The sequence below is a fragment of the Macaca fascicularis genome, chromosome 18, assembly GCF_037993035.2.
Source record: "Macaca fascicularis isolate 582-1 chromosome 18, T2T-MFA8v1.1".
In the NCBI taxonomy this organism is placed as follows: domain Eukaryota; kingdom Metazoa; phylum Chordata; class Mammalia; order Primates; family Cercopithecidae; genus Macaca; species Macaca fascicularis.
The window spans coordinates 44,761,291-44,785,825 of NC_088392.1; the positions used below are offsets into that span (position 1 = coordinate 44,761,291).

The 24,535-nt window shown below is 41.1% G+C and overlaps 1 protein-coding gene across 3 annotated transcripts in view; it reads right to left on the reverse strand.

Annotated features, from left to right (window-relative positions):
* Window positions 1-24,535, reverse strand: part of SETBP1 (SET binding protein 1) — a 383,239-nt gene that overhangs the window by 20,153 nt on the left and 338,551 nt on the right. For all 3 annotated transcript variants that reach the window (XM_045377737.2, XM_045377738.2, XM_065533893.1), the window contains exon 5: window positions 9,414-9,584. In XM_045377737.2, coding sequence (XP_045233672.2) covers window positions 9,414-9,584 — 171 coding nt within the window. The remainder of the gene's footprint in view (window positions 1-9,413; window positions 9,585-24,535) is intronic.

Below are 24,535 nucleotides of genomic sequence, written 5' to 3' on the forward strand. Positions count from 1 at the left end.
GCAATATTTGTAACCCTTCTGGCCTCAATCTTCTCATCTGCAACATGAAGTGTTTGGCAAAGGTCCCTTCTAGTTTACTGTAATCCAGGTTAGTCTAGTCTGTTCTATTTGAAGCAGCAGGAGGAGAGTCCTTGGGAGGATATGTTGGGATGACTCCAGTGTCTCCCAGGGAGAGAATGGAGAGAGCAGACAGGTGAGTGCTCTCTCTCTCTCTCTGTCTTTGTCACACCTGTCTCACAATCCTTAGTCTATTCTCTCTCCCTGCCTCCTTTCTCTCCATGCCTCTTCTCTGTCTCTCTGCCGTCTTAGACTGACTACAGCCTGCCTGGACCACTCAAGATCATTCTTAATGACAGTCATTACATAGTTCTGCGTTGCCTGAGGCCATTTCTGCAGCAATAGCAGGAAAGATTTTGCCCTGCCACTCCCTACTCCTGTAGTTGGGCTCACTATGCCAACTTTATTGGAACCAAGAAGTTTTTCAAAAACTCTCCATTAATTACAGGAACCCCAACGCACAGTGCCCCCCTCTCATTAACACAGTTGCTTTCAGTTGCCACTAAATTATCTCGCCATCATGACCCCCACAATCTAATTAGACTTCTGGAAATGGAAAGTGCCAGTGAACAAGGCAGGCGCCGCACTTTCATCTTAAAACTGATCATAAAATATTTGTGCCCTTTTGTTCTTTGCCACATAAACTCTGCCCCTATAAGAGTCTCCTTCCATTCTCTCCCATTTATAAAGAGGAGCTTGAATATTTGATATAAAATGAGTATCTTAATAGAAATCGCTTCACGTATGGGAGGTTCTCTTTTCCGAGTGTGAGGTCATTACAATAATCGCACCTGACTCCCCAGGCATCTGATGCCTCACAGCCAAACCTCCCACTGGGCTTCAATGGAGGTGTGAATGATACTATCACTGGGAGGAAGATAAAATGTGTTATTATCCTTACTCTGTTTTTAAGAGGGTCTGACTGTGGCATGAGGTGTTGGGAGCATAATCTGTATGAAGCATTCAGAGAAGATAAATTGAGTTAAACTTCTTAAGACACAGCACTTTCAAACCTGTCATTAAACCTCTGTATTTCCTAAAATCTCAGCTCTAGAGAGAAAATAATTAGCTAAGTGAAGTCCAGACATGTCTATTGAGTATCTACTATGCACTCAGCATCGTGCAAGGTTCCTGACATTCAAATAAGATTATGAGTTGCTTAACAGCAAGACTCCTGGCTTTTGCTTCTCTTATTTTCATTCCGTACATTCCAAGGTTCTGGGAATTGAGATGCCCAATACTTATTGAGTGAGACAAAACCTAAATAGGAAATGGTTGCTGTCCTAGTGAAACCAATACTCTGGCCACAATGCAAGACTAACACATACAAAATAATTAAAGTACTGCATAGGCTGATGCACTCTCCTGTTTTCCATTGAGTGGCCTATCCTGAAACTCTCACAGAACTTCTGAGTGAAGGAAGACACATATGTGTGCATATTCCTCCTTCTCTGAATAAATACATGCTTTTGTAGTGCAAGTACAACGCCATATAGGCTGAATCCTTAACTCAAGAATAATCATTCTCAATACGCTGGGAGACTAACCAAGGGCTGGGCTGCTATTAATGAACAAAGGAGGCTGGAGGGCTCCCAAGTTGCTCCAGGTTGCTCTATCTGGTGAACTTTCTTAGGGTGGTTTGCTGCTTCTGGATCTGATATAGAAACTGAAGGAAAATCACTGCCCCTTAACTCTAATGAATATTAGAGTTCATACACTCTAGAATGTATCTTTTCATGAATGAAACACTTTTGTGCAGGAAACAGTTGTTCAATACACTTTGACCAATATTTAGTGATTACCTATTGTTTGCCCACCTCAGTGCTAGGTAAAGTTGAATAAGATCTGGCCACAGGGACTATGCGATCCTCTGGTCCACTGTGGGGCATAGGTGGAGCACAGACACTGTATTAAATGTAGGAATCTATGATCAATGAGCTTATAGGGAGCCAGTGAGGCACAGAGAATGTGGCATTCAACTTGACCTTGGCGTGGTTCTCAGTATGAGTGTCAGGGAAGGCTTGTTAGAGCTGAAGGCACCTATGCTGAGGCTTGAAGAAGCATCATGAATTAGCCATTCAAAGGGCATGACAGGTGGGCAAGTGGAACAAAAATAAAAACAATCCAGGGAAGAAAACAGACAACAACATCAACAATAGCAGCAGCAAAAACAGCACCCACTTGTTGAACTCTTACTATGTATCAGGTACTTTGCTAAACATTTCCCGAGGATTATCTCCATTATTCCTCACCACAATCCTTGACTCTAGGTGATACTCTTTTCCCCATTTTACGGATGTGACCACTGAAGTCTTGAGATCACCCAGTTGGTGAGTGGAGCACTGAGATTTCAACACAGGCAATATAAAGTCAGAACACATGCATTCAACCAGAGCATTTCATGGCCCATGTGTGGTATATAGAAAAAATGAGCCAAAACTTAGAAACAAGGCAAATGGAAGGAGACAAGTCCTTTTGGGTCTCCCCAAGGATTATTAACAGTACAGGAACATGTGCCTCTGTTAGGCTTGCTGTCCACTACTGATTAAAGGCTTGGAACCTGCCAGCTTCTTTTTGGCAGGGAGGATGGATCTTGCTCTGTCGCCCAGGCTGGAGTGCAGTGGCACGATTTTGGCTCACTGCAACCTCCGCCTCCCAGGTCCAGCAGGTTCAAGTGATTCTCCTGCCTCAGCCTCCTGAGTAGCTGGGATTATAGGTGCCCACCACCATGCCTGGCTAATTTTTGTATTTTTAATAGAGATGAGGTTTCACCATGTTGGCCAGGCTGGTCTCAAACTCCTGACCTCGTGATCCACCCGCCTCGGCCTCCCAAGTGCTGGGATTATAGGCGTGAGCCACCGCGCCCAGCCTGTATTGTTATTATTATTATTATTTTTAGTAGAGATGGCGTTTCACCATGTTGGTCCGGCTGGTTTTGGACTCCTGACCTCAGGGGATCCACTCCCAAAGTGCTGGGATCACAGGTATAAGCCACTATACCTGGCCAATCTGCCAGCTTTTATGTTAACTTGTGGACTTTTGCCTACCAAAGAAGCAAATGATTTTTCTTTGGTAGAAGAGATAAACTATGAGGTTATGATTTTATTGCCTGTTACGACACTAACTGAACAACTTGCTCTACACGCTTTCTCCAGTGCCTGCATTCTCATAATGCCCCGTTCTCTAATTCTCCTTTGGGCTGGCTTTACCACCATGCTGTCTTTTGCATTAAAGAGTTGAATGAGCCTTTGAAATAACTTTTTTAGTTTTTTGAAAATAATACCGTGGCAGTGGAAATCCCAAAGGAGTGGAAATTTGGTTGAGATTTCTAAGGAGATGAGGCTGGGGCAGAAGGCAGCGCCAGATTCTGGAAGATCTGGTGCTTCCCCGGGCTTCCCTTGGCCATAGGAATGGCTCAGCTGCTCTAGGAGGTTCAGATTAAATCAGAAAAGAACTTATGTCTCCTTTAACAGTGAAAATGACAACAGGTTTTGGAGGCTTTTCAGAAGGCTTTTGGTGTGTGATGGGAAAACACAGAAGCTTCCAACCCTGCCGAGTCCCTTGTCCCTTGGTGGCCCAGAGCTGCAGGAGGGGGCGCCTTTCATGGGCCTGTCATATTCAGCACAGCTTTCAGGGCAAACCGGCTCATTTTGTGATGCTTCAGCATGAGCCCATAGGTAGCGCTTTTCAGTCAACTTGAACAATTACTTTAAATTTAAGCTTTGTTTGCTCTGGATCTTCTTTGGGAGGTTTTCTACTGAATATTTTAAGTGATTAGACTGGGCACATAGGAATATATTTTACAATTTGGTGACTTCTTCAGTGTATATATTTGTGGTCCCTGGATGTTCCAAATCCTATTAAATTGCACCTTTATTTCTTCTATTTTCGTTCTTCTAAAGATAAGATTTTGGCTGACTTGACCTGTTATTTTGGTTAGGGGCTTCAGATCATGACTCCACATAACAAAGAAAGAAGTAAAATAAATAATTGCATCATTCTTAAATTCCTATTCATTGCTCTTTTTTGTAGCTGGATATTACTTCATTATTCTGGGCCCCTTTCCATAGATGGCAGGTGGCTAAGAGAAAACTCAGGTATCCTAGAATTTGGGAGCTGAAAGCAATTTTCACAATCATTTTGTTTTAGCTACTAGTATATTAAATTTCATTCTGATTTCACTAGTATTAAGAATTCCCACTATTATTTGTAAAGATAAATAATTTTTCAAGATTAAGGTTTTGCATCTTGACTACAGGTATCAGTTAGTTCTGATTGGACTGATGGTTTGGCTAATAACAAAATGATTTCCCTAATATTAGTCCCTGCCATGAGAAACAAAATGCCTAAAAATTTAAAAGACTTATGAAATGTAAATATTTTTACTTATTCATTGGCTCTGGTAGTTTTAAACATGGTATATAATATAGTTTGAAATAATAATGGATTAGCCTTGATACAAAACAGATATAAGCTAAGAGCTGTGCTCACTCTACTTCCTTGTTATCTTGAACTGAGCTACACCTCGAGCAGTTGAGATCTGATGATAGCATGGCTGATACATGTTTGCGCTTTTTTTTCTCCTTGGACTTAAGATGAGAGAATATTGATGTGTGTGTGTGTGTGTGTGTGTGTGTGTGTGTGAGAGAGAGAGAGAGAGAGAGAGAGAGAAAGGATATACTTGTTTTCCCGTTATTGCTAGTCTAGTCTTTCAAGTGCAAAACCATTCAGATTTTGTTGCCTTGATGTTTTACTGAGTTCTTACCACCATTTGGAATCTACTTATTCATATAGACTCATCTTAAATAAGGGGAGAAAACATGTTTCTGAAATGAAATTACAAATTCTCTATACATTACATGATCTCCCTGAGAAGTTAGTTCAACATCTAGAAAATCAGAAAAATCAGCCTGGCTTATTCAGGTATGGATTATCTGATATGATTGTTAAATCATTATTGGGCTAGTGTAATAGAAGTTGTTTCAAGTTATGCCTCACTTTGAGCAAACTTTAGTGGCGCTTTTACTGCATTAGCCCTAATTACTCACAAAAATGATGCAGTGCTCCCTTGAATCAGACCTCCATGGCTGCACCAGGGAACTGCAGCTGATCAATAGCTATTGAGCAGTTTGATCACCAAGGCTGATCTGTTTGAGCACCTCTGGCAGCCACCGCCATCCTCCCTCCCAGTAGCTCACAAACTGACATGTTCCCAGCTCGCCACTCCCTCCTGCATCTCCTCGATGGCCCCCTTTTACAAATCAATAATGTCATAATCAGTATGCTTCTGAGACTCTGAGAAAGTAAAAAAATTGCCTGAAACAAAAACCTGGGGGACCCATATAGCACATGCATATAGGCATACAAGCTAGAAAACACGTATTTGTAAACCCTTGACCCATATTCATTTCTCCCATACTGTATTGTTTATAACATAAGGTGGGAATGTTCCTTTATTGTACTTTTATCAAAGATCACCTATTTGAAAACAGTACTGTTCTTACTAGAGACTGAGAAATTATTTGGCGAGTATTTTCCAGCAGCCTACAAAGTGCCTGTCAAATGTTTTTCATTTAATTGTTATTATGCCTGTAATCCCAGCACTTTGGGAGGCTGAGGCGGGCATATCACCTTAGGTCAGAAGTTCGAGACCAGCCTGGCCAACACAGTGAAACTCCCGCCTCTACTAAAAATACAAAAATTAGTCGGGCATGGTGGCATGTGCCTGTAATCCCAGCCACTCAGGAGGCTGAGGCAGGAGAATTGCTTGAACCTAGGAGGCGGAGGTTGCAGTGAGCCAAGATTGCGCCACTGCACTCCAGCCTGGGTGACAGAGCAAGACTCCATCTTTAAAAAAAACAAAAACAAAAAAAAAGGCAGTTTCAAGATTATGTTTTTCTCAGATGTCTCTCATCATATTTAATGCTGTAAAAGCACACAGCTACTGCCTCTCAATCATTTGTTTCACTCAGTGATTATTTACTGAGCATGTAACATGTGTCAGGAACTGTACTAGGTATTTTTGCATCCATTCTTTTTAAATTTTTTTTTGTTTTATTTTTTTGAGATGGAGTTTCGCTTTGTCACCCAGGCTGGAGTGCAGTGGCGCGATCTCAGCTTACTGCAGCCTCCACCTCCCGGGTTCAAGTAATTCTCCTGCAGAAGACTCCCGAGTAGCTGGGATTACAGGGGGATGCCACCACATCTGGTTAATTTTTGTACTTTTAGTAGAGGCTTCGCCATGTTGGCCAGGCTGGTCTTGAACTCCTGACCTCAGGTGATTTACCCACCTCGGCCTCTCAAAGTGCTGGGATTACAGGCGTGAGCCACCATGCCTGGCCTGCATCCATTATTTCTAAATAAAATTTCTAATTAATTGAATTACTTCAGCACCTTATTATGTCTATACATGATTTCTTAAATTTGTTTTATAAGCCACCTAGTTTAACTCTTCTTCCCTTTTTCTTTTCTCCCTGTAATTGTCTGTGTTTCCAAAACCATTCTGTAGAAATGATAACCTATTAAAAAATAAGCTGATCCCTGCCTAAAGCCAGAAGTAATTCTACCTTGTTTATAGTGAAAGATGAAGAAAGGCGCTTGAAAGAAAACAAAAATTAAGTGAGTTGTTTCGTCAGAAATATATATTACTGTACTATATATGTTACTATATATTTCAAGCACCTAATTAAATAAGATCAAATCCAGAAACTATTAACTACCTACTATGTGCTTGGCTTTGGCTAAAGCTCTCTATCTACCTCATCAAATTATGAGCTTCATTCACTGTTCTCCAAAAGAAGTAGAAGTCCATATTTATGGAAAAAAAAATCTGCCTTTGCTCATGTTGGGACTATGACAGAAGTGGGAATCCACTGGAAATCGGGCAGTAAATCAGGAAATTTGGGTTCCAATCCAACTGTATGACCTCAGGCAAATCTCTGAATCTCAAGAGGCCTCAGTTTCTTCACGTGTAAAACAGAGCATTGGCCACAAGCCCAGCCTGTGTGTTTCTAGCTCTCCCAGGTTTGCGGGAAGCTTTTTATCTGTGGGGAGTGAAATCTCAGGAAGGTCTGTCTTCCAGCACCTGGGGTAGATATCTGGCCTGTTTCCCCTCAAAAGTCCAGCTCAGCAGCCAGAGACCCGGAAATGGACCAAATCTGTGAAATTCTCATGAGGGTCTCGTTTAAGTACTGCCAAAAATAAACAGCCCGTTCTTGCATCCTGCAACAGGGGCGTCTGGGCTCAGCTCTGATTACCAGGGAGTCAAGTATAAAAGTGTAATACCCACCTGTTTCTACTGCCCATTTGGCATATTTGTAAATTATTTACTGGATGCACTAGAGGAGGCAGGCCCATATAAGCATGTGATCCCAAGAATAAGTTCTCTCACAATGAAGGGAAAGAGTGCAGGGGAGGAAAATAGGGGGGCACCTGTCTTTTGCCTCAGAGGAATATCTGTGCATGGCAGGCAAAGGTGGAAACACAAAGGCTAATTTCTCAATCCATAAAGGGAGGTCTCCAGTGCTTAATCGACAAGGTTGAATAACCACTGATCTGGGTGGGTGCAGAGCATAGCCCAAATCTTTTGCTTAAGCCAAATGATGTCTTCCTTGAAGTCAGCCATAGCACCAGTTCCCACTTCCAAGACTCTGCCCAACTTGGCTCCCTTTGTTTGGACACCCTCCCTCCAAGGTGCTACTAATCCATCAAATCTCAGGGGCAACTTCCTCTGCATTTCTCTGTGACTTTCCCTCCTTTGTCTTCTTCTTGTACTCCTCACTGTCACCATTTACCTGGCAATTCCACCAAAACCTTTTTGTTTCACACCAAGTAAAGGCTCATGATCATATTTGAGAGATGACCCCATTCCTTCAGAGCAAGAGTTTTCAAATGGCTGGAGAGAACACCAGTTCCAAGAGATGTTAAGAGAGAGTCCCAGAAAAAAGGGTTGTGTGTTCAGATATGATCCTGCAACCTCACAATGCACATTGGTCAATGCAAGGCCCTGAAAAGCCCTGCAAGAAAGAACCACGGGTAAGGAAGCAGCTTTTCCTACACCTACTTTTCCATGAAAACATCCTTTATCACAAAACACCTACTAGTATTTTGCTGAATTCAACTGGGGGAAGTGTCATTCCAAGTGTTTCTTTCTGTTATTTCAATTGGGCTCATTTTCTAATTACCAGTGCTTTCCATGAAGGAGGTAGTTATATAGACAAGTTGAGTTCTTTACTCAAAGCAAACTGCTAAATTGAAAAATGAATTTGGACTAAATATTAAGAATGAGTATCTTCTTGGGTTTCTAATCATAACAGGCCTTTCTAAATACTGTAATGTGCTTGCCACATTTATATTAATATGTTAATTCAAGAAATATGTATGTAACATTGTCATGCTGCATGTCAGGGAGATAGCAAGAATCTAAATAGTTGACTCTGCCTCTGAGGTATGTGCAATTTTGTTACATGGGAGAAGTTGCAGTCTGTGAAATGATGGGAACTGCATGGTAGACATTCTGGGTATCCTGGAGGAGCTGTGACTAGCTGTGTTTTAAGGACTTGTAGGATGTGATTAGGAATTGAGTAAGGCTGTCTCCAAGTTCCGGTGTTAAGTCAAACCCAAGGCCTCTCTTCCTGGAGGCAGGGATGAGCTTGACACAGTGGAGGTGGGCACAGGGGCTGGTGGGAGGCACTGTGGGGAACAGAGGTGGAAAGGACCAGGCTGTGGAGAACTTGAGATATCTAAATAAGGAGTTTATATTTTATCCACTGTTGGCGAGGACTCTGGGAACTACTGAGAAATTCATCAATTCATGGGTAGGAGGTATCGATGCATCAATAAATCAGTGATTACTGTCTTTCAACCCTGATGAGCAAGGGACAGTGAAATGCACTGGTTGAGAGCATGGGCTTTGGAATCCTGACTGTCCACAGGTTCTTGGGGCAGGCTTCTTTACTCTTAGCTTCCTCTTCTGAAAATGAGGATACAAGTGTTTATTTTATGAGCTACAAGAAATAACATATATAAGGCCCTTGATGTAGAGATTAGTAATTCCTAAGGCTTGACAAAGAGTGATTAATAATGTTAGCATTTAGTTGCTACTCAGTGGACCCATGTTAGAATAAAGTGAAGAATATTCCAGAGTACCCACCCTCCACATTCCCAGGAGATCTCCTTCTTTTCTCAGATCTCCTCCCACTTCAAAGAGCCAGTGCTGAAACAGCTCCCATGTTCAGAGTCTATGGGACGATGGCAAAACAGAGTACTCTTACCTGTATTCGACAGGCCATTCTCAGTGGGCTTTCTCCACATTCGTCTTGCTTGGGGTGAACCCAAAGCATCTGAAAAGTGCTCACCTGCGTCCGATGTTGCTGCGGATGCAGCAAGGAGAGATAACACTGGGGCTGGTGGAATTGCAACACTGTCAACTGCGGCTGGCTTCTTCCTGGTCATCATGGTGGGCACTGAGCCTTCGTTCTTACTATGCACTGCTGTCTGGTCCACTTTTAAGTGGGGACTTGGCATCCCTAAAAAATAACAACCCCAAAGCTTTCAGTCACTTTAAGGGAACAGGAAGATAGACAACATATAACCTGGACATGATCTGAGGAAATGGTCAAATGATTTGAACACCTCCCTCTGGTACAACAAGAATGAAATTTAAAAATGCTTAAAGAGGAAAAATAGCTATGACTGGTTTTGCTTTTGTGGCTGAGGTTAGGAGTGATGCCATTCTAGGCTGGCTGTCTGGAAGTGGTGGGGTCACAGCATAGGCCTAGTGAAGCAGAATAATCCATCAGGTGACCCTTTGCCTTCTGATGATGTACATTCCTATCTTTACAGAGGCTGTGCTGTGTGCAGCATGATGGGGAGTTCAGAGTGGAAGAGACATGGCTCCTACCCTAGTAAGACTTCTCATCTCATCCAGCTGGGGAAACAAGACTGAGTGAGAAGGAAAAATTGGACAGCAAGCTTGTGCAGGCTTGTGTGTTACTTATCCTAGGTGTTTGGGGAGTTCTAAGGACGTAGAGATCAGTGTTGAAAGAAGTGGGGAAAGGCTCATGCTGAAGCTTCAAGGATGAGGGAAAGGCACTTTCGGTAAGAGCATAGGCTAAGGCATGGGAGGGGAGTAAACATGATGCAGATGAGGCCAGCATACTGGAGGTGGCAGATGAACTGTGGGGATTAGTGTGTCATCAGCCTGTAGGGTAAGGAGAGCTGGTTTGGGGGCCTTTGAGTGTCTGGTCATAACAGGCATCATATGTCATGTCAGATGATGCTGAAAAGCCTGAGGAGTCAGGAGGTGCCCCTGTAAGGGCCTAGAAATTTCCTATGTAACAAACAGTAAGAGCTATTCTGCAGTTCCATTTCCTGAGCTTGAATCCAGGCTCCGCCACTTTCCAACTCTGTGATGAAGAGCAAGTTACTTAATCTCTCCAAGTTTTAAACTTCTTTACTTGTAAAAATGGGGTGGTGATGATACTACCTTGTAGGGGATGTTGTGAGCATCCAACAAGTCGATCGATGTAAAGTGCTTAGAACAGTGCCTAGTGCATAGTCCGTGCTATGAAAGTGCTTAACATTATTATTATCCCTATTATTGCAACTATCATTACTATGACCTGCTGCTTCCTCAGAACCAATTGTAACCAGCAAGCAAAGGGTCAGTTCTTCTCCCTGACATGACTAAGAATATATGGGCACCTTCCTCCCCACCCCAATGCAAAAACAAGGCTCTCTAACTCATCCAAATGTAAGTCCAGAGGCTGAGGGCATGTGAATCCATTTCAAATGGTTACCTATTCAGTTTCTCCATCTGTCAGCTACATAACACTGACAGCAACAACAACAAATTGGGCCTTACCATATTGGTTCTTGACTCTTTTTTTTTTTTATCCTAACTAACCTGAGTGATACAGTCCCCTCCCAGAGTAACATTATCTCACTGCCATTTTGAGATCAGCTTCTCTTGGGCTTCGTGGCAACCCTGTGAAGCATGTAGTGTGGATATTACAATTTTCTCAATTTTACAGATGAAGAGAACACATTTCTAAAAGGTTAAAAGAGAACTGAACTCACTCATACAGCTCTTAATGTCAAAGCTGGAAGTTTCCAGGTAGCTGGACGCTAAACCCAGGGATCATATTGGTCCATCTGACCATACTCTAATACCTGACCATGACCCCAGTCTGCCGACAGCATGTTTCATGCAGAGGATGAAGAGGCCCCAGTATCACACCTGGATAAGGCATCTGTAACTATCTAAGGAAGACAGTCATGCTGACATTTACCTCCTTCCTTCCTCCTATTCTCCATTTCGGTCCCTGAAACTCCCAGTTGTGATGCCATGAATAAAAATGCCACTTATGCTTTTCTTGGAGTTTATATTTCACAGCCCTTTGAAGGTGGAGATAGGCAAACATCAAATTCTGTGACAGACAGATTGCAAGGCACAACCATCAAGAAACTAGAAGGTGTAGCAAGTATGTATAGTATGCCTTGCTTGTAAAATTTGCAGGTGTGCTCATCATGGGCTAGGTACAGACATATTTAAAATGCATTCAAAATCATCTGTAAAGCAACACATCAAAATAGGTAACAGTGGTTATTCTGAGGAAGGAGAGCTCAGAGACTGGTAAGGAAAAGGCAGTGTTTTTACTTCTTTTTATTTTTTTGAGACGGAGTCTCACTGTGTTGCCCAGGCTGAAGTACAGTGGCACAATCTCGGCTGACTGCAACCTCCACCTCCTGGGTTCAAGCGATTCTCCTGCCTCAGCCTCCCAAGTAGCTGGGACTACAGGCATCTGCCACCACACCCGGCTAATTGTTTGTATTTTTAGTAGAGATGGGTTTTCACCATGTTGGCCAGGATGGTCTCGATCTCCTGACCTCGTGATCCACCAGCCTCAGCCTCCCAAAGTGTTGGGATTACAGCCATGAGCCACCGCGCCTGGCCACTTCTTAGCCTTCTTTATTGTTAATATTTAAAAAACCCACAAACATGTATTAAACTTTTCATTCCTTTCAGAAAACAAACACAGTTTGGAAACTATCCAGAAGCCTGTGGGCACAGGGGCAGAATGACTGAGGTGTTTTCACAACGTGGCTGCTAAAAAGTCTGATAATGGGCAAAGCAGGCATGAGTCTGATGAAAATTTCCCATTTTAGTACACTGCACCACCATGGCATTCCCACCGAATGGATGGAGGCAGAATTTCCATGGAACACCTCAGGAAATCTAAGCTGTCAGATTTCTATTGCATAACAGCTCCTCTGGAAAAACTCACTGATATGTCATCTTTATACCATGGACACAAGTTGGGAAGGTAATTCTTTGTTCAAATTATGATATGCTTGGGGCATGAAGGCCATAAACAGGATTAGCAGTCAGATATTTAGCTCTCACTTGGGAATAAATGGAGTTAAGTCACTTTAGTTGTACCCATTTTTATGCAAATGCTCACAATCCAAATTAGTCTCAGTCCACATCAATTCATTAGAGTTGATCCAGTCAGATCTCTCATGGGTGTACTTTGCTACTCAAGTGTTTATGTTACATAATATACTAATAGTAATAAAATGATACTTAAAACATTCTATAATTTAGATGGTTACTATTAGCTCTCTTGAAAACCCTAGATCCTTTAGAATTTTCTAGATTAGAGTACAGCTTTCTAGTTACCACCCAATGATTTGGAAAACAAATTAAAAAAGAAAGAAAAAAAAAAGCCCTGACATTTTTCTCAGCCATTTTTGAATTTTGAAAGGATAATGGAAACAATCCCAGAAATAATACAAGCAAGAATATTAAGTAAACTTTAAACAAAGGCTAAGCTATGAACACTTATTAATCCACAAAATCTGTCTGAGGGCAGAGGTGTCAGGAGATGGTGATGGGGTACTGGTCCTTGGGAGAGTGCATTGGGTGGGCTGACCACTGGAAGTCTCTTCATTACCCTTCATTCCAGGTGGTGACTGATATTCTATGATGAGCAAAAGCAAAGTGGTTGGGGGTGGGGCGGCATTTGAAACGTTTATTCTCAGCATGAACCAGGCTTCTATCAATGGGAGGGAGATTTTTGATGCTAGAGGGTGATCATATAGAAACCCAGATTTAACCTTGTACTGACGGGACCATTGAGATGTAGCACCACTGCTTACACAGAGACAATTGTAATGCCACTGGTGTGCTCTGGGAAGGGATCACTGTCTCAAACTCAGAATGTAGACTGTATGGAGAGCACTCTTGGTAGGCGTGTTCAGAGCATCCCTAAACCCCAACATGAGACAAATTGCACTGAGGATTGCCTATTTGGAGGCCAGTAAGTTTTTAGAGAGGAAAATAACAATGCTAGTAACTTTGTGGATCCAACATCTGTTCTTAATTAAAAGACACAGTCAGGAGGAAATACAAAAAAGTTAAACCTATAAGAAAAACATTCCGCTATAACCTATTGACCTCTATTGATAATTTTTTTTTTTTAAGTCTTTGAAACTGTGCTGTAGCCTATGTGGAAATAGTCACTCATTTTCAAAGGTAATTTCTCATAGACCACTTATCCCCTCAAACCTCTACCTGCACACCGTGTTTGCATTAGGGACTTGATTTATGGATTCCTGCTCCTTCGATGCAGAAGCTGACTTCCTGTTGCCTTGGTTACTTGGAGCTCAGTTCAAGGTTAAACTACTCCCAAATCAAAATCAGTGGCAGGCGCTGCATCTAGTGGCCAGGTTATTGACTGCCCCAGGATGCGAAAAGGTCAGAGACCAAAGCATTGTTTACTACCTTAAGGGTGAGTCAATAGCTTCAATATTTCGATTCTGTTTCTTCCGAAGTAGTAGTTGCTGCTCAATTACCTCCTCCCCAGGTTGCTGAAGGTCACAGAGGTCATGAAGGAAAAGTAGGGTCTATGGTGGCTGACTTTCGCAGGATCCCTTTAATGAGCTCTGCAACCTTGGATAATAAAAACCAGCCTCACCTTAGAGAAGCTGTATGTTGTTCTATGGTTTATAAAGCTAGTTATCTACTTTATATCATTTCTCTATCTGAAGAAAAACAAACAAAAATCTTTGTGGGATGGCTATCATTTACTACCCTTTCTTAGATAAGAAAGTCAAGGGGTTCAGAGAGGTCATCTGATCTATCTAAAATCACACAGCTGTAAGAGGTGGGACGATCTAGATTCTCTGATTCCCAGTTGGTTCTTCGTTCTGCAGTTTCTTGAAAATAAAAGAGGTGATGGAGTCATCACCAAGGGATCCATACATAATTCATTTTGTAACATCCGCTGCAGAGCACAGTATATCTGGCAGATAGTATGTGATTAATATAGGCTTGTTGAACAGTTTAATTAATTTTGTAATTCTAAGATTTGCAAATGTAGATATTTCATGGTGACAAAGCCCAGGCTGGCATGGTGGAAGAGGCTGACACCACTGGGATGGTTGGTCCCTTTAGTCATCTTTCTGGCTCCCTTTACACTGCAGAAGGCAGATTTTGGCATAGACTGGGAGTTATATTGAGCAGTTAGTGGTTTTTAAACTTGCAAGGAGCTTTGATATGCATTATGCTATTTGTCCCTTGCAGCATCCCTGTGCTGCAAATGGTGAAATCCCTAATTTGCGAACAAGGAAATAAAGGCACAGAAGACCAAGTGATTTGCCCAAGTTTACATATCATATGTGTGGATGAAGCGATGCTGAAATCCATGTTTCTTGACTTAATTCAATGTTCTTTCTTTCCCTATAACAAATAGACTTTTGGGTAAACCAGTAAATGACATATTTTTCACAAGAAAAAAACTACTCTTGAAAACTTGATAATAATTCCCTCGCCAATATATTGGTTGTCTATTCAGATTATTCTATTGTTCTTTTTTCTTGTTTGCAAATGAACTTCATTCATGGCAATAAGGGGAATCGACATTACAGAAGAAAGTGAATCAAGTAATAGATACCTGTAGGTTTTGGGAAATAATATTTTTCTGTGCCAAAGTCAATACATATTTTATTTTTGTTGAACTGGCTTATTCATTAATTCAACAAATATGTACTGAACATCTACCATACAAGAGATATGGCACTGGTCAAAACAATTAAAGGCCCTTTTTTCCAAGATTTACATTCTAATAATTTTTGTGTAGCATAAGAGTAGCTGTGGCTTTTTGTAAGGAAGGGCAATGAAAGAGCCTAAAGCACTTTTTAATCATCAGAAGACAGAGCCTCTGCTACTATTCATATGGCATCTTTGGGTGAATTAGAAAAAGGCAAAATTCCAGGTGAATATAGCTCCATGGACTCAGAGCTTAGCAAAGAGAGGGCACCTTTGGGCAAATTAGAAAAAGACACAGCTTTCTGTGTGCACATGAACCCCAGGGGCTCATAGCTTGGGGAGAGGAGCGCAGGATGGATTTTATCCCCATTCTCCCCCTAAGCTAGGCACCTGTGAATAGCAAACAACCTGCTTAATCAGAGGTGATGACCCTATCAGCATTAGTTTTATGTCAAATGAGTTTTACTTCATTCTAGGATGAGTGAAGAGATGAATTAAGGAAATTTATCATCATCACCTTCATTCTAGGATAAATTTCACCTTTTAGGATGAAGGTTACTCTGGGGCAGAATACTATTCACTGATTCTAGAATAAATCATTTGGAATTTAACAATTGTTTGAGAGTTGACTAGCAAAACTTGGAAGTTGTGATCTCTGTCTTCACAGAGATGGTTTAGAAGTGGAGAGGAGGGTAAGACAGAAACACCTATAAAATTGATAAACCAAACAACAAAGGAAGCCCAATGAGTCCTTCACAAATTAGGAGGCAAATGAGATCTCAATGGGATCTGAGGTGACCTCCTGCTCATCCATTTATTATTTCAACATTCACGAAGAACCCATAAGTGACAAGCACCATCAGGCCTCAGGAACTTGAGTCCTTCCTGAATGGAGTCAACCACCCACTCAGGAAGATACACACAGGTACAAAACTGCCAATCTTGAAAGTTGGGTAGAATTCCACAACTAGAAGCAGAAAGAGGGCCTGCCAGGGCTGGAAAATGACCAGAGCAAAAGCAGAAATTACATTTCTTTGTGCAGCTGCAAAAAGAGTGCTTTGGATGAGTTGTAAAAAAAACAAACACTGAGCGCTGCCTGGAAAGGCAGCTGGGAAAAATTAAAACCATATCTTCTTGTCAGGTAGAGTTTAGGCCTCCTTCCCGTTTGTCATCTCACTATCCTGAACAGACTTCTGTAACAGAATACACCTCCTGTTTCACACTTACTTGTTCATTTCTCTGCCAATTCTTCTAGGCAACTGCAAAAGTTTTGGGGTTAGAAACCATGTCTCACTTCCTGTTGGTTCCCCAGCACCTAGCTTGGTAGGTACTAGGTACTTACAAATGGTAGATGGACACATCTATCTTTCTAGGCTCAAACCTTTTAGGAAACTGCACTAACTACTTTAGCCCACATATCGCTCTATTCTAAAACTCCTTTTTCCCATTAAAGTATATACAGTGTACATGCTATGAAATATAGCAAATGGGTAAAAAATATATTCTCTAGAGAGAGACTACTGGCCTTACTAGCTGTGTGATCTTGGGAAAGTTATATTAACTTTCCATGCCTTAATTTTCTCATCTGTTAATGAGGTGGTTGTGTCGATTAAAGGAGTTTACATATTGAGGTAAACGGAAAATAATGTTATCCCTCCAAAGTTGTCCACATCCTAATTCCTAGAACCTGTGAATATGACAAAGGTAAATTAAGATTGCAAATAAAACTTAATGCTGCTAATCAGCTGACCTTAAGATAGAGTGAGTACTCTTCATTATCTAGATGGTCACAGTACAATCACAAAAGCCAATTCAAATGAAAGAAGGCAGAAGAGAAGAGTTAGTGAAAGAGAGATTTATGATGATGGAAACAGGGTGAGAGAGCTGCAATGTTGCTGGCCCTGAAGACTGAGGAGGAAGCTATGATCAGGGAATGCAGATGGCCTCTAGAAGCTGGAAAATAAGGAAATGGATTCTCCCCTACAGTTTCCAGAAAGAAATGGAGCTTTCCTTGATTTTAGCTCAACGAGACCCATTTCAGACTTCCGACCTCTAATACTGAAAGATGATGCATTTGTGTTGTTTAAGCCACTAAGTGTGTGGAAATGTGTTATGGCAGCAAGAGAAAACTAATGCACATGTAAGAACACTTCCTTTGGTGCCTAGTTATAGTAAACACTCAATTGTGTTAACCATGATAACTTCTTAGCACTACACTTAGTGATTGTCTCATTTTAAACTTATGTCTTATGTATGTTAAAGTGTGTCCCCTACAAGATTTTAATTCCTGAGAAAGCAGAGAGTTTATATTCTTTTCCTGTATCTTGCTAGCATAAGACTGATCTAAAGAAATTATTCAATGGATATTTATGGTTAATATCTTACATGAGAGAGAAATAATTTGCTAATATGAAAGTTAAGAGATAGAAATTATGAGACATTGGGTTATTGCAAGCTCTTCCCCATGACTGTTAGATGAACTTGGACAAGACTTGGAATCTCATTCTGCTTTAGTTTCCTCCTGGTCAGAATAAATCACTATTCTGATTCTGAGTTTTCTAGATTGAGAGAAACCGCTATACACAGTCTGGCTAGTTCTTGCCTTCTTAATTCAGAAGTGCAGAAATGGACTGAGAAGATAACATTTTTGTTCATTAGAAAATAACAGATATACACTAAAGAGTATTTTACTCGATGCAGTAAATTCTAATGATGCAGAAATCACTCTCTCTCAATTCTATAGTGGAAAGATTATGCCAGCTCAAAGATGTTTTCTAGAAGTATCCAATGACATCACTTAGAATGGAGAGGTATTAGACATAAAAATTGCAAAGAGGAGCCATCCCAAGTTAAATTAGGAGGCAAATGAGATCTCAATGGGATCTGAGGTGACCTCCTGCTCATCCATTTATTATTTCAACATTCACGAAGAACCCATAAGTGACAAGCACCATCAGGCCTCAGGAACTTGAGTCCTTCCTGAATGGAGTCAACCACCCACTCAGGAAGATACACACAGGTACAAAACTGCCAATCTTAAAAGTTGGGTAGAATTCCACAACTAGAAGCAGAAAGAGGGCCTGCCAGGGCTGGAAAATGACCAGAGCAAAAGCAGAAATTACATTTCTTTGTGCAGCTGCAAAGAGAGTGCTTTGGATGAGTTGTAAAAAAAACAAACACTGAATTAAATTAAAATTAAATGTTTTAATTTTTCTGCATCTCCAACAGCAGATTCTATTCTTCCCAGGTCACTGGTGGTGGGAGGGGGAGAAGCACATATACACATAGAACCCAGTTTACAGTTCACAGATTTTTTTTTTTTTTTTTTTTTTTTTTTTTTTTTGAGACGGAGTCTCGCTCTGTCACCTAGGCTGGAGTGCAGTGGCCGGATCTCAGCTCACTGCAAGCTCCGCCTCCCGGGTTCACGCCATTCTCTTGCCTCAGCCTCCCGAGTAGCTGGGACTACAGGCGCCCGCCACCTCGCCCGGCTAGTTTTTTGTATTTTTTAGTAGAGACGGGGTTTCACTGTGTTAACCAGGATGGTCTCGATCTCCCGACCTCGTGATCCGCCCGTCTCGGCCTCCCAAAGTGCTGGGATTACAGGCTTGAGCCACCGCGCCCGGCCAGTTCACAGATATTTTTAAGCTCAGGTTAGAATTCTTGCCTAAGTTGGTTTGTACACACACATGAACACACACATACAGGCACACACACACACATACACACACACTACAGAAGGACAAAGCACAGATAGACAGAACCAAACAAAATGCTGATGTAATTGCGACCACGCTTTAAAAAGTGCAGAGACAATAGAGTGGTAACTATTCTTTGAAAAGTATAACAAACGGAGTTGCAAAAGGTACTAATGAGGAAAAAAACAATGCATACATGTAATTAAGACCAATTCATTAGTACAATGTACCAAGTATGCACATTACATCCTTGTCAATTAGGTAGGTTAAGAATTTGCTATAGTAATAGACATAAAGCATGTTACAGGCTATTGCTGAACATATTGGAGCTTCAGTAGAGTAAAATCAAGGTAGGTTAACGTTGGAAGAAAGCTAGTCCAATCCTTCCTGGGTATCTGAGTCCCAGAAAGGGGATGTGACTTGCTGTGCCTAGTGTCACATACAGAGGGTGGCAGAGGCATGATTCTGACACTAGTCATGTCCTTGGATCGTCTCAGGCCAGCATGCTGGCTTGGTGCTCAAAGGTCATATTCTGAGACTTCAAGAAACCAGTCTTCTTTTACTCCTGGTGCATGCTTGTTAGCCATACTCACAGGATGGCTTAGAAACAGACCAAGCCAAAAATGCCAGATGTGATATAAGCTGTAGGATCATTGTCTCTAGAAGATTCTTCTCTAGAGTCTTCCAAATGTGAAGGACTTAGTAATCAATGCCAGTTAATATAAGCATCTTTCGTAGTGTCTTTCTTTTTACCTCTAGAGCACACAGTCGCAGAGCACATCTGCATGGTAATACAGATCTCAATGCTAACTGGGTCACCTTATTTGCATTTTGATTACTGCTTATTTAGAAGCCACATTGAAAAAAGAGCTTGGTATCAGGAGCTTAGTGCATGTGTGCACATAAATATATGTATAAACAGATAAATGCACATTTACTAGCTTGTGAAAGATTAGCCCAAAATGTCCTCACCTTTTATGGACATATCTATAGAAGTTTGGCTGTGTATTGATGTTGGAATTATAAATAAGGTTAGGGAATATAATTAGTCTTCTCAGCAAAAGATCACCCACTGTATATGGCTTGAGAAATCAGTTCAGCATACATTCCCCTTGTTAAGTAGTCATGTCTTTTGATATGAGAAAGTTGCATTGTTTTAAGTGCTTTGTTGGGTGTCCTTTCTTCAAACCACCTACTTTATTTCACTGTTTGAATTCCTCCTGTAGAATAGAAATACATCCTGATTGTGTGCAGGCATGCACATGTAGACACAGAATGTGTGCTAGAAAAGCTCTCCTCTTTGCAATAGAAGTGAAAAAAAAAATCAGAGAAACTCAGACCCGTCATTAGATAGATCTCCTAATCTTTATCTCTAGTAGTTCAGTCAGACGAGCTAATACCATGATGATGGCTTTGAAATCTCTTAGGAATTGGATGAGGAGAAGCGATAGTGATGAACTCCCAGCTAATAAACACAGAGTGCTTATTTCGGCAGAATGATCAATTTCTAGATGTCCTGAGGCTTGTCTGATACAGTTGATTTACTCATCCTCGCTTACCTCACTAATAAAGCCAAAGTCCACCATCAGATTACAGAGGGGCCTGGGATTTCTTAAAGGGGCAGGAGAAAGCCAAGGTAGTATTCATCACCTCCCTTTAAGCATCTCTGAGCATCTGCAGCCCTTGAAACCCCAGCTGCCTTCCTCGGCTGATACTCTGTACTCAATAGACTTTGGGCTAGTACAGTAATACAGACAATTAATTTGTTACCTTGTTAGTGGAAATTTAATGCAATGATCTAAAAGAACTCTTACATATTGTGATAAACTTTAGTGCCTCCAGGCGGTTCCCCTCACATTGGGCTCATTTCACATCTCATCCATTATGTAAATGAGATTTGGAAATAGTTGAGTTTCACTAATGTAGCTCAACCCTGATGGATTGGAGAGAGCCAGTCCTACTGAAACTAATGAGGTTAAATGCATCTCAACATTTCTTTCTACTTGGTTGATTCTGTAAGCTCTTGTTTAAGAAATGGATCCAGTGCATTTCTTTCAACCCTCCTCTAAAGTAATGTCACTGTTGCCTGGTCCCAGAGTGGTCCAAAGGAAGTTTGATTTGGATGATGCCTGTGTTGGTTCCAACCACTGCATTGTGCACAGAGCTAATGGACAGTCTGCCATTACACTGTAGCAAGACTGACGAGTTAAGATAAAAGGGAAGCATTTTAATAGTAACTGTATCTGAGGAGGTCTTTAGGTCATCCAGAAAAGAGGAGTGGGAAGTTTACGTAAGTGGACAATGAGGATGAAGGGCCCTTGGTGGGGCTTGAGCCAGGAGAGGAAACTGTCATTGGGGAGGTTTGGAACTGGTAGAGAGACTATTGCCTCTGAGTCAAAGATTCACAGACTGCTATGGAGGCAGAATGCTATTAAAAAAGAAAGAAGCATTTCAGGAAAAGCAGCCTCACACTATTATTCAGCATTATGGAACCAGAGAGGTGAGTATAGAATGCTAGTTTAGAATCAAAAATCTTATTTTTTGATTCTGAACTGGTATCTTGTCTCCAGTCTTTGAAATTCCCATTTCTCAGCCTTCCAAATGAAACCCCCAGTACAGAAGTCCTTACTTTTTATCCCTGTCTCAAGACATAAGAAACAGCCTGTGAAATTGTTTAGTCTTTATTTTAAAGGGGAGTGAGGTTAAGAGGAGGAGAGCAAAGCAAAGACATGGAGACAGAAGCATTCTGTGTAAGGATCAAAATACAAATACGTTAGTTAGTAATTGGGAAATATGCCACTTATAAGAAAAGGAGTTTTCAGCTGGTGGATAAGGCCATGACCCTGGAGCCAGACGCTCCTTGGTTTAATCCCAGCTTTGTCACTTAACTAGGTATTTGACCTTGTTTAAATGATTTAACCTCTCAAAGCTTCAGTTTCCTTATTTTTTTAAAGTGTAATAAACCTCCCACCTCAGAGGGCTATCATAGGGATTAAATGAGATAATGCCAATAAAATGCTTAGCAAAGTGACTGGCACAGAGAATATGCTCAGAATAGGCCAGCCAGGAACAAATCCAAAGAACTTTGAATATTTAAAAGGTATTTAGAGTGGACGCTACCAAATGCCTGACTGGAGGGCTTGCAATTTGGATGACAGGTTGCTGGCAAACTAATTTCTCCATCTCTGCCATCCTTACTAACTTTGAATTCTCTGAACGCTGGAACCCCAACAGGCCAACTTTTGTCAACTTCTAAATATTCAATTTGATGCCACATTCTCAATAAACTGCTGGTGGTCGGCTATAAGAAAGCAGTTTTGTGCATGCGTTAATTTATTCAGCAAAAGTTTCAGTACCTACTGCGAATACAGCAACTCTGTGCCCTTTAGGGGACTGTAAAATATAAGAAACAGTCTAGTCTTTGGGTAGCTGAATATCTAGTTGATGAAACAAGATGCTGGAACAAGAAATTTAAATAAAAATAACAACGTCCCCTGAGCTGAAAAGATCACCCATATTACCTTCCATTGTACCTGGGACCACACTAGAGATTTATGGAGGTGATTTGAACTAGCATATTCTAGCACAATCATTAAAAATGGAATTTATTTACTATATAACTTAGATACAAACATAAATAATTGATCTTGTTGATTAAGAATCAGAATTTATGTTAATATAGATACCACAGTAAAAGTAACAAGGGAACCAGTATGATAATTTTTATGAAAAAGCAGCATTTCAAAGTGGTTAAGAGGATAAGCTCTGAGCCCACATTCTCAGTGCTCAAATCACTGTTCTACAAGCTACTGGTTATCCAGGCCTGGGTAAGTCATTTAATCTCTGTTGCTTCAGTTTACTCATCAATAATAGAACTAATAGTAGTACCTATCCCCCAGGCTTAAATGGGAGGCTACGAAGATACAAAGATCCATTTCTGTCTTCAAAGTGCCAGAGGCAAACATATAAATGCTAACTTTATTTGTTTTTATGTTTTGAGATGAAGTCTCGCTCTGTTGCCCAGCCTGGAGTGCAGTGGTGCAATCTCGGCTCACTGCAACCTCTGCCTCCTGGGTTCTAGTGATGCTCCTGCCTCAGCCTCCCAAGTAGCTGGGATTACAGGTGCCCGCTACCATGTCTGGGTAATTTTTGTATTTTTAATAGAGATGGGGTTTCACCATGTTGGCCAGGCTGGTCTCAAACTCCTGACCTCATGTGATCTGCCCACCTTGGCCTCCCAAAGTGCTGGGATTACAGGCGTGGGCCACTGTGCCTGGCCTGTAAATGTAATTTTAATACTCTGTGAGAAGGATCACAGGCTCAGGTACAAGAGCCATGACTACCTGAAGAATGAGGGACTTCACTGTTGAGGAGGAAGGACATCACCGAGAAGGTGATTGTACTCAGGTCTTATTTGGAAGCATTCACTGAAAGGAGATGAAAGACTTTCCAGGAAGAAAGGCCAGCCAGCATAAAGGCATGAAACACACAACAGTACCGCATGTTTGGGAAAACGCAAGAATTCTTGTGTGGCCAGAGTATGGGTTTCTGGGGTGGCCAGGTGAAGCATAACAGATGTCTGGGCTCAGGATCAGGCAGGGAATAGTGCCTGGAGTTTGAATTTCACCTGTGAGTCATATGGAGTCATGAAGGATGTCTATGTAGAGCCATAAACACTCAGCCATGGAGAAGAGATGGTTTGTTCTCTATGTGTCCAATTTGGATTACAAGGGGCAAAATCTGCTCCTAGTAGGTTTTGAGAAGGTGGCCAAGCAATTATAAGACACTTTCGAATCAAGGGTAGAAACTGAACCTTTGATATGGCATGGTTAACTTATGCACCCTATTGTACATAATTCCTACTTGCCTTCCCTTGGTTTCCTTTTCTCTTCTTCAACCTTTATTGGACAAATTCTACATTCAAAGTTTATTTCTAGACACTATGAGGGAAACACTAAGGAATAAGTTATGTCTTTTGCTCAGAAGACACCTAAACCCATGCTCAAATGATTATTTTTCCAAATCAAATTTTATTTGATTCATTGGTACAGCTCATGTTTACAGAAAGCTGGAGAGGAGGACTTAGAGAGAGTTATGTTTTCAAGAGAATAAGACCCTCCCTCTCTAGTGTATGTATTCTGCAAATGTGAATTTTTATATATTTGCTCTGGGGTTTTCAATTTTTCTTCTTCTCTTTATAAGTTCTGTATTTGACATAGTTTTGAAGGACTTCATTCCTAGCACAAAATTTCCTATTAATGCTCCTTCTCCAATTATGAAAAAGCTTTGAACACATGAAAGAAAATGGGAGGTTTGGGAAGAGAAGAGAAACAACTGAATAATAATGACAGGGAGTGAACATTTCATCGGTGGTCTAAGAGGACAGATATGCAGATAGAAACCACACAGGCAGTTTAGCCAGGAAAGTGAGATGGGGAGGCCATTAGACCAGGCCAGGGGATTAATGTTAGCTCCTAAAGAAGAAGATGTATTATAGATTTAAACCATGGCATCCTAATAACTGATTAAAACTAGTCAAAATAGTTGAGAGTTGGCATACCGACTCCAAACTAAATTCAAATTTCATGCGTTGTTTAATTTGCAAACTCAAGTCAGTCCAGTAAGTCATAGATACCATTGAATTGATATGTGTTGGGATATTCAGGTATTTATTCATTTACCTATTTATTTGTTCAACAGACATCTATTGAGCATCTATATTGAGGAAGGA